Source organism: Phyllostomus discolor, chromosome 6 (assembly GCF_004126475.2).
Source record: "Phyllostomus discolor isolate MPI-MPIP mPhyDis1 chromosome 6, mPhyDis1.pri.v3, whole genome shotgun sequence".
NCBI lineage: Eukaryota > Metazoa > Chordata > Mammalia > Chiroptera > Phyllostomidae > Phyllostomus > Phyllostomus discolor.
In genome coordinates, this window is record NC_040908.2 from 121,455,210 (window position 1) to 121,466,115 (window position 10,906).

Consider the following 10,906-nt stretch of genomic DNA (forward strand, 5'->3'; position numbering starts at 1 on the left):
CAGTAGGTACTCAGTAAATAACTGTGGAAGGGGCAAATGATGTCAGAAAGGCAAGAACAAATGGATCCTCCTCTGGCTCCCATGCGGGTGGAAGCCCCGTGCCTGAAGGACGGCACAGAGGCTGGTTCCGGGGAGAACCTGCAGCGGCCACAGCCGGGGCAGCGTCCCTCCCCCACCCCCGTCGCTGGACGGCCAGGAGTTGGCCGTGTTTACGCCTCGATATTGGTGGTGTCCAGACCTTTTAGTTTATGTCCTTTTATTATATATTTAAATGAAAAACACTCCCTGCTTTCTAAAAGAGTCGGGTTTTTTTCCCAGTGCTCACTGTTTTGATAATCTTTTGAAAATCACCTTCTGAGATACTTGGAAAGTTGTTGTAGAGTGTCATATAAAACAAGCTTTGGGATGTTTCCCCACCTCACCTCTCAATGGTATATATGTTCACTCTCAAGTTCCAGAATTAAAATTTAAGATCCTTAAGTGGAAAAGGGCCTTGTGTGTCTGAGTGATTACGCACACCTCCCGTTCATCCCGCATTCCCTCTGTCGGTGTGCCCCAGGCACGTCTGTGTAATCGGTTACTCACTGAACGTTTATGAGAGCCCACTTTGTGGTAAGTTTGGGGGATGCAAGAGTGAATGTGACATAATCCCTGCCCCCCAGAAATGGATAGTCTGGGGGTAGTAAATATTAAACTGATAAAACAGAATATGAATGAAGACATTTATAGTAGAGGTAAAACCACTAATTCTTCCTGAGATGGTTGGGAGAAATTTTACAGGCGAGGTGGCATTTAAATTGGGCCATGAACAGGACCTTTCTAGATACAGTGAGAAGGGAGGGAAGGGGAGGAGCCCTCTAGGCAAGGAGAACCATAGATACAGACGCAGCTGGGTGAGTGTACAGGTGTTTGGAGAATTCAGTGGGGTATGAGCATCCAGGGTGGGGACAGAGCCGCCGGGGTAGAGATGTTTGCTGTCAGATAGTAAAGGGCCTTGTAGACCAGACTGAAGTTCGCCTTCTATCCTGTCCGGGAGGAGCCATTGTATGTCCTAAAGTCAGGCTGGGCTTTAAGAAGGTAACCTTGGTCCTGATAAAGCTACGATGGAGGATAGATTAGAAAAGAGAGAGACTAGCTGTAAGCCTGATAGTGGTTCCCATAGTCCAGACCAGCCCAAAAAACCTGCATTAATCTTGTGAAAATTAAGAAAAGCTAGACTTAAGGAACAGATTCAAAAACCTAAAAAAAATACTGATAACTAACTATTCAAATAATGTAACAATAACAAAATATTAACATAATTTAAAATGACAATTGTGAGAGTTTTTCATGTAAGAAGAAATGCTGTGTTATGACAAAAGAAAGATAGCAGATTGTATGCACCTTAAAATCTCAGTTATACCTATTTCCAGCTTTTCTATAGTGACATACGTGACTTTTATTTTCGGAGAAAAGCATACAGTTTTGAAAGAAAACAGGACAGTTAGGGCGACAGCGGGGTGACGGAGGGCAGGCCGCCCCTGGACCTCTGGCTGTCACTAGACGCCAGGACTCCAGGAGGCGGTGGGAGACCACGTCTTCATTGAGCAACCGTCTGCCGACCATGCACTGTCTTTAGTTGGAGTGAGAAGAATTGCATTCTCTGCCTTAAGTCAGTCATCCCAGGAGCAGGTCCACACGAGCAGCCAGCTAAGTAGAGTGCGGCGGCCGGCAGCGCCGCCGTGACCAGCGTGCACGAAGCCCCGCAAGAGCGAAGGGAGGACGGAGCAGCCGCGCCTGTGGGCAGTCTGGGAGAGCAGGAGCTGGGCCCCAAACCACGAGCAATGATGACCGCTGCCATTTACGAGGTGCCACGTGCTGGGACCGTAAATAAATTTTTCTCTGATCTCTTCAGTCCCTATAAGGAAGATGTTATAAACCAACCTGTTAATTCAACAAATAGGGCTTGAGCACCTTCCATGTCCCTGGAGGACTGGGCTGGAGGGGAGAGCACCGGTCGGCACTGGGAAATCTGTGCCCTCGTGGGGCTTATGATCTAATGGGAATAAAAAGAAAACTGAGTTCAGAGAGGTCTCAGAGTCAGTTCCCCACAGAAACAGACTGAAGTTGGACTTGAACGCACAATAATCTAAATCCATTCACCAGGTGGGAAAGAGGGAGTGGGCCTGCTGGAAAGCTGGACAGCCTGGTAAAGCGTGGATGCGAGGAAGCCGCGGTGTGTTCAGAGAGTGGGGGGCAGTGCGCTCGGGCCAGGACACCTAGAGACCATGAGGCCAGACTCCATAGGGTCCTGAGCGCCGTGCCAAGGACCGGGCCCTGTCAGGCGGAAGAACTGGTCACTGCTTAGGGTGCTGTGGTCAGGGCAGTGTCTGCCGACATGACAGTGTTGGGCAGTGTGCATGGACTTTGTGACTTTTTTACAAGGACAGCGATACACTTAAAGGTGTTCTTGCCTCTCCTGCTTTGCTCTCGCACGCATTGAAATCTGGTCATATGGGCACTTTTTAAGTCTTGCCATGGAATTAGGACAAATACCTTTGTTGCACAGGTGCCTTTTGCTAGTATATTCAAGGCATAGTGTGGTTTCGGATGAGTAAAGGAACTCCATTGGAAAAGCTCTCAAGAACCAGGGGGGTTTCTCCTCATATTTTGAGATCAGAGATAATTTACTTAACATTCTGGTCCTGAAGTAAATCTTTTCTGTGATTGTCAGCCATTGTCAATGCTAGTGTTCCGTCTCAGTAATGTCCTGAATCTGGGTTTGATTAAATGTTGTACTGCCCATGAGTTGGAAAGTGAGTCTTAGGAAAGTACCCATTTTCTTGCCTTGTTTTGCTTGTGTAACTTGGAGAATGTCACACAGTAAGATCTGAAAAACGACATGGTCTCAGGTGATAGTTGTAACTGATCTTGGGGCTTCAGGGAAGCTTTTAAGACCGTTGGCTAGAGGGCCAGAAGAGGCCAGGAGGCCCCAACCTGGGTGCCTGTGACCGAGTCTCTGCAGGAAACAAAGCCACCTCATCTCTCCGCAGCCCTCTGCAGAGCCCCTGAGGGCTCGCCCTCCAGGGCGGCCCCTGCTGGCGGGTGCTGGTGGACCCCCGCCACAGGGGGTGACACAGGGCACAGCTAGCAGCCTGTGCAGAAGCACTTAATTGCATCAGCCCAGTCTCCACAGTTAAGTTGGGAGCATAACAAACACAAATTTTGACAAATCTCAATCATTTTGTTTCTTACAACTTTCTTCTCCTGGCCCCTGTCTCCCCGTGATTCCGGATGAGTTCTAGGCGCTGGCCCAGCTGTCATCCCACCCACGCACATAGTCCTTGCATTCCGCAGCATGCTCTCCATGGTGGCGCTCTGTGCGGTTCTCACTCAGAGCTTTCTCCTCTGCCTGTGCCTCCCCATTCCTCATGGCTCTGTGCTCATTCATCCCACGGGGACTCCCCAGTCCTCCTAAGCATGGCAGGATTGTCATTTAAAGAAACGGAGGCATCAGGAAGTTGAATGGCTCACCAGTAGATCTGGAAGCAGGAGCTGGAACCCCGCCCGCTCCTCCCCCCAGCGGCCTGCAGTGCCCCCCGGGCCTGATGGCCTCCTCGGGGTTCCGTTCCTCCAGTTTCGGTTTTGGCTTTATTTTACTTTGTTTAGTTTTTTAAAGTAAAACTTCACCTCATTATGATAGTTTTACAACACTCCAGTGTTCACGTCCGACACATCTTCAAAACCATTTCGATGTTTGGATCCCCGGCTTTTGTTACGATCAGCGCACATCTGCTCTTTATCTAACCGTTTTAATTTTGTCCATGACCATCCTCCATTGCAGGCTTCTCAACCAGATGAGTTGACCATTGAGGAGCATGAGGTGTTAGAAGTGATTGAAGATGGAGATATGGAAGACTGGGTAAAGGTATATTCCTTTGCTCATATCGCCCCTTCTTGTGACATTTTTAGGAGTGTTTTGGCTCTTGCCGTGCCCTGTCCAGACTGTGCGTGCAGACCTGTTTCGTCACCTGTCTTTTCCCCAGGCTCGGAATAAAGTCGGTCAAGTAGGGTACGTGCCAGAGAAGTACCTGCAGTTCCCCGCCTCGAGCAGTCTGCTGAGCATGCTGCAGTCGCTGGCCGCGCTGGACAGCCGGTCGCACACGTCCAGCAACTCCACAGAGGCCGAACTCGTCTCGGGCAGCCTCAACGGAGACACCAGCGGTAAAGACTGAAGCCGGGCGCTGTGCAGTTGGTCTCGTTGGGCCCAAACTGTGTTTATTACCTGGAGCCAGCCTCCGGGGGGCTAAAGGCCACGACTCCGTTCCTGTTCCGTAACATGTTTTGCTTTGTTTTGGCCCCCTTGGCCCTTTACAGCAGAACCCTAAAGCTGAGCCTCAGTGACCGAAACCACTGCCGCTCTGCCCTCACTTACTCTGCCCAGCGCTCCTCTCGTCGTCACCTGAGCCTAGGGGTGGTCGCAACAGTGACCCGGCTGTCCTCGTCCTTACAGCATTTCTCTCTCTCTTGCCACCTAGTCTGTTTCGTGAAAGCACTTTATGACTACGAGGGTCAGACAGATGACGAACTGTCTTTTCCGGAGGGAGCAATCATCCGAATCTTGAACAAAGAAAACCAGGATGACGATGGCTTCTGGGAGGGGGAGTTCAACGGGCGGGTTGGAGTGTTCCCGTCGGTGCTGGTGGAAGAGCTCTCGGCCTCGGAAAATGGCGACACCCCGTGGACGAAGGAGATTCAGGTACATGAGCAGGGAGAGAGCTCACTGAAGGTGTTTAAAGGAAGCGACTCCCCAGGGGTCCGGCGACCCTCACCAGAGTGGGCTGTGGCTGCACCCCCAGGGGACAGGGGTCTGCAGGGTGGAGTCTGGGAAAGCGTGACCGTCCATTGGTCAGGCTCTCCTGTGAGGGCTGGGTGAGACCTCGCTGCCCCACACTCCGGACTCTGAATCCGCTAACCCAAACGCTAACTTGTGTGTGGGGCCCAACAGGGTGGCTTGGTGGAGAAACAGAAACAGACTGGAGGGGGACATGTGTTCTCTCTGTGATTAGTTTATATAGTAAAATGTTAGCTTGCTCTTTCTCTTCCCTCGCCATCAGAGCCTCCCACCCAGCCCAGGTTGTGCGGGTCCCTTTTCAGAAAGTCGGGGAGCCTGCCAGAGCCCCATTGTATGCCTGAGGCCCTGCGCTTAGCTGGTCATAGCGAGGCCCACCTTCACCCGAAACCCCAAGTATGGTCCGTCCCAGCAGGCCTGGCAGGTCCAGAACCGTAGGGAACATGTCCCGGTTCTGTGGCATTGTGACCACTGAGCCTGCCATTGACAAAACTTGGGGAAGTTGGAAACTCAGCCAATTATTTTATTTTTCACAAAAAATATATATATATATAACTTTCACCCTTTTTTGTTCTTCACTGAACTCACTGACTTGACTAATTTGGCGTGTTTTTAGCAGAACTCTAGAGTAAACGGTTTGACTGGGTAACTGTTTGAGAGGAGCTGTAATCAGTGGTGAAATGAGACCTGTGAGAGCAAAAGTTAAATGCGCACAAAACCGAGGTTTGGCGTGGTTCGGTCTAGGCTCACGTGCTTCTGAGGAGTCCGACAAAGAGTGTCAGCAGTCATAACTTAGCTCCTGAGCAAAGTAACTTGTCCGAAGTAGTCAGAGAAGCCAGCTGGTCCGTCCTTCCCGCGGTGAGCACTCTGTAACCTCCTTCCCTCTGCGGCAGGTCTCTCCAGCCCCCAAGCCGCCCGGCCCCCTGCCTCCGCTGCCGCTGTACGACCAGCCTCCCAGCAGCCCCTACCCCAGCCCAGATAAGAGGAGCTCCCAGTACTTCCCCCGCTCTCCTTCAGCGAATGGTAAGGGTTCTCCTGGACAGGGGTCGGAGTGGATTTTCATGCAGAAATCCACTTGTCCACCCGAAGGCAGACAGACCCACACAAGCGTTCTCATTGCTCCGCGCCACAAATAACATGAGTCTTCTCCGGTTCTCTCCCTCAGAAAACAGCTTCCATGCCGAGTCGCCGGGATGCTCCCAGGCACCAAGGCCTGCTGCTGAGACCTCACATGGCAAACTGCGACCCGTAAGGCTCTTACCTGGCAGGGCTGTGGAATGCGCAGTTCTTCCACATTGAGAATTAGAAATGAGTGTTTCCCCTTGGCCCCTGGGTTCTTGCTAATTCCCCCATGGGAGGGAGAGATGGGTAAGGGAAGATAAAAAGAGTTCTTGCAGAAGAAGAGTACAACAATCAACGCATCTCGGGAGGTCCAGTCTGTGCTGGCACGTTTCCTGAGTCGTGGCGAGATTCGCAGTGATAGCTGCGGAAGTGCACTTAAACTGTAACAAACTCTGTGAACATCGAAGTGATCTCATCGTGAAACAGAAGCACATTTTTTCAGCAGGCGTTTACTGAGATCCCATTTTCTAGGCCTATATCTGCGTCTTTGAGGGACACTGAGGTGAAATAAGATATACTTTATGCCCTTTTGAGGTTTGAGAGCTTCTGTTCTCCAGGAGAATCTTCTCCGCTTGCCCCTCACTCCCCACCCACCACCACCGCACTGCGAAGCTGCTCTCGCTCTTCCCGGGTCGTAACTTCCGCCTGTGCTGACCTGTGCATCCTTTGCGGTTTTGTTTCCCTGGGCCCCCTTATCAGCCTTTGACAGGATTCCTCAAACCACTCTCTTCCTTCGGTTTGTTCATTCAGCACGTGTATTGAGTGCCTTGTAAAGGACTCAGTTCTTCATCCTAAATGTGGTAGGAGGTCAATTGTAAGGTTATAAGCAGGACAGCGATATGACTAGTTTTGCATTTTTAAAATGTTATGATGGCACCTAAGTGGGGAATGAATGGAAGGTGGCAGAACGGACGTGGGGGCCGTGCGGGGGCTGGAGCAGTGGTCCAGGCAGTGGGCCGGCAGCCCCTGGAGTGGTGGGCAGTGGCGGTGGAGAGAAGCGGGCCGATGTGTTGCACCAGCCTTTCCTGGTTCACTTCCTGCCTCTCTGGCCCTTCCGTTCCATTGGCTTTTGCAGGCTTCTCTGCCCCTGTCCATCTCTGCTGATGCTTCTTAGGATTCTGTCCACGGGCTGCTTCTCTTGCAGTCATTAAACTCACTCCCTGTGTAGTCTCATCTATTGCCACAGCCTTGACCACTGTTTACTGACAACTCCCAGGCTTGTAACTGCCAATCTGATCTCTTCCCTGAGCTTCAGACTTGTGGACATCTCAGTGTGTGTGTACCAAACCCCCAGAACTCCACAAAAGTGAGTTGATTACCCTCCCCGCCAGTGCTCTGGTCTCCCACGAACAGTCGGCACCAAATCCTGCCACGTTCCCTCAGAGACAGCTGTCCGTCTGGCCACCTTTCGGCTCCCCACGGCCGGCGCCGGTTCCAGCCGGCAGTGCCTCTCATCCTGGTGACTGCGGACGTCTGCTGGGTTGTCTTACTGATGCCTCTGCCCACCTCACTCTTCTCTCCAAACTGTTACCTAAGTCATCTTTTCATATATCTGATAATGCTTTTCAAATCCACCAAGGACTCTTCTGCCTAGAGAATAAAGTCAGATTTCGTGACTATTCCCAGGCTACTTCTCTAGCGTTCTCTCTCGAAACCCTCCTTCTAAGACATGCTCCAAGGTTTCCAGGTCTCCAGGCATTGCTCTGTCTTACCTCCAACGCCAGGCCTGCTCTGTGGACACGGCTTCTAGGGCCTCGGTCCAGCTTGTGCCCCTGAGGCTCTCGGCCCAGGGAAGAACCTGATTCCTGGGTCTCACACGTGTCATCCAGAACACTGACTCCTTCTGAGTGTGGGAAAGAGTGAAAATGAGGTGGAAAGACATGCGGAGGGCATTTCTGAGACTCTGGGGGTCCCGGTCCTTGGATGAATGACTGGTTGGGGTTTGAGTGCTTCATTCAGGCTCGGAGTTTGGAGCTGACTGACAGTTTGTGCACCTGTTTCCTGCTCAGGTCCGGGCGGCGCCCCCTCCGCCTACGCAGAACCACCGAAGGCCCGCGGAGAAGATCGAGGACGTGGAGATCACACTGGTGTGATGGCGGGGGTGCCGTCGGTCACGGCTACAATCAAGGCCAGGCTTGGAGTGTGGCCAGTCTTGTTTCTTAGGCACCTTTGCATGATGATGACTCTTAAACAGAGCGAAAACCAGGAGGACTGTTTGTGACTGGACGGCCTGGTGGACTCCTCCCACATTTTGAATATTTTGTGCCTTTTTTTGTTGTCATTTTCTATGTCATCTCTCCTACCATAGCACAAATCCTGGCGGGCCCTCGACACAGCGGGGAGCAGCCCCCCGTGCCTGACAGTGGCCCGTTTTGATCTGAGACTCAAGACCAGGCCCCGTCCCGGGCACAGTCACAGCGACACCGATCGTGTGCACTCGTACAGTATATTACTGTGGCCACAGGGTGTGGCAGAGATTCTCATCTTCAAGTGGCTTTTGCTCATCTGATTAAGTTGAATCAGATCGCGCAGGCTACGGAGGAAGCAGAAGGAGGGATTTCAGGGAGGCTGGTTCCTCCCCGCAGTTAGTCCCGGACTGAGAACTGAGAACGTGGAGCCTCATTGGAAAGAAGTGGACTGCCCCGAGTTTAGCGCCAATTGCATTAATGCACATCTCTTCCACAACTAACAGACCCAAAACAGTAACAGTGTCTTTTGTGTTAATACTTACGCCATTCATTTAGTATTAGTGGAGCTAATACGGAGGGGCTGAACTAGTAGCCAAACCTCATCCATCACATAGACTAGTGGAAAGGAGGCTGCGGCTAAAGCAGAAATGGAGCTTCCATATCTGAAATGAGCCGATTTAATGTTCTTTTTGTATTTGGGTATTTCTCAGCTTAATTTTTGCAGCACATACTCTTCTGACCAGTATCCTTAGAGCCGAATGTCTAGATAATTTGGGGACACATACTTGCTGTGTTGAGCTTCTCTAATGGGAGAGCCCCGAGCATCGTTTCATCCCCAAGCCAGTGCATCGGCCCAGCCAGGCAGTGGTGGCTGGTGCGGAGCAGTGGCCAGCTCCGACGGAAAATGCAGCTTCCTGGGCCCCACTGACCTGACCTTTCCTTGGGAGAAAGAACCTGTGGCCCATGGAGGAAACCAGCTTCCTACGAAAAAGGACTAAAGGATCGCACACCTGCACAGGTGCAAACTGATGGGGAAAAGACAAGTTCTCCACACCATGGGGAAAGCCGGGGCTGCCTCTCCACAGGACACCCAGCAGGCAGCGGGTATCCCACAGCAGGTGTCCCGCAGCAGGTGTCCCGCAGCAGGTGTCCTGCAGCAGGTGTCCCGGAGCAGGCCTGTGCTGGCTCCCCGCCCTCTACGGAAGATACAGGGTGCGTTACCCCGGGACTGGGGGACGTCTGCCAGTTGCTTTTTTTTTTAAGAAATCAAATTTACAGAGTTTAGTCTAAAGATTGTATTATACTTTGGAAATTCCATCCCTCCTATGACTCTGAAAACTTGAAATGCTTGCCAAACGTCCCCATGGGATTTTTTTTTTAAGGTCACAGCTAAAGCAATTTTCAGTTCGTCATTTGATCATGTCAGTGATAATACCCCTTGATGAATCCTCTCCATGATTTGGGGTTTTTTGGTTTCTTTTTTGTTTTCTGTTGGTTTTGCATTTTTTAACCTGTTGATCTATTTGAGGTCTTTTTTGTTATCAAACTTATTCTTAAGTTTAAAAAAATAAATTAAAGGGTGGTCTTTTTAAAAAGATTTTAAAGTTTGCCTATATGTGAAACATCTCCAAAACACTTTAAAAATCTTCACAGTGCTTGAATCAGGCGGTTCTCACCACCCAGCCTTGTTCTCTCTCTAGCTAGCCAAATTGTCCTCAAATCTGGGTTTTCCATATTCTCAGAGGGTTATTTGAAATTTTTTGTTATATTTTAAATATTTTTTGGAAGAGCTGCTAATTTTATTTTAAAAAAACAAAGTTGTAAAAACAAGCCTCCTTTTTAAAAAGAACCCCCCCCCCCCCCAGGACACATGACCCGGCACCACAGCGTGTGAGGCGGCTCCGCAGGAGTGCCCGCCTACAGACGCGCCTTCTTTACAGCGGCTGTAAAAAGTTTGTATTTATTATGTATAAAATGTTGAATAATAAAAAAAATGGAATTAAGTTTTCTAAGTTTCCTTATAAAAAGATTTGGGTAAACAGGCTTGTGCAGACAATGCTTCTTACAAAGAGACACTCCCCGGCCCTCCCTTTAACCACGCAGCAGGCACCGAGGGGGAGCACACGAGCCCGCCCCCGGGCAGACGGTCCTCGAGGCCCCCCGCCCGCTGGGGACAGCCTGCTAGATGCTAGAGACAGTGATGAGTAAGCTGTAGTCTTTGCTTGCACAGTTCCTTCCGGGCAGGGGAGGGACGGGTACACACGACGGTGCTGTGGGATGTGTCCTGCGAGAGGACAGCATGCCGAGGGAGCCAAAAGTGGAGCTGCGCCTGCTGCTGGCAGGACGAGAGGAGGCCACGAAGTCCCCCAGAGGACACGCCTTATTTTTTCAGGTCATAAGACGCACCCAGATTTTAGAGGGGGGAAAGGGGAAAAATTTTGAAGCAAAAAATGTGGTAAAATATTTAATAACATAAATAACATGATATTTCACCAATGTAAATGTAAACAACTCAATAGCAGCATTAACAGCCATTATTCCTCCCAAATTTGTGGGGTGGGGAGGGGAAGTGCATCTTATAGTCTGAAAAATAAGATGATAGGCTTCTAGGAAGGGGGAATCCAGAACTCCTCTGCCCTCCCCTCAACCTCCACCCTAAGGAGTGATGAATGAATCAAGCCAAGGAGACTTTACTGGTCCCAGGGTTGGATGGACTACTGGTGAAACGCTGAGTCCCTCCGCCTGCCGGACGGGCACACTGAGG

At 50.8% G+C, this 10,906-nt stretch overlaps 1 protein-coding gene across 2 annotated transcripts in view; it reads left to right on the top strand.

Annotated features, from left to right (window-relative positions):
- Positions 1–9,475, top strand: part of FCHSD2 (FCH and double SH3 domains 2) — a 228,567-nt gene extending 219,092 nt beyond the window's left edge. For both annotated transcript variants that reach the window (XM_036028846.1, XM_028516453.2), the window contains exons 15-20: positions 3,824–3,907; positions 4,026–4,203; positions 4,518–4,738; positions 5,725–5,854; positions 5,997–6,079; positions 7,963–9,475. In XM_036028846.1, coding sequence (XP_035884739.1) covers positions 3,824–3,907; positions 4,026–4,203; positions 4,518–4,738; positions 5,725–5,854; positions 5,997–6,079; positions 7,963–8,046 — 780 coding nt within the window. In that variant the 3' untranslated portion in view covers positions 8,047–9,475. The remainder of the gene's footprint in view (positions 1–3,823; positions 3,908–4,025; positions 4,204–4,517; positions 4,739–5,724; positions 5,855–5,996; positions 6,080–7,962) is intronic.
- The last annotated feature ends 1,431 nt before the right edge of the window (positions 9,476–10,906 follow it).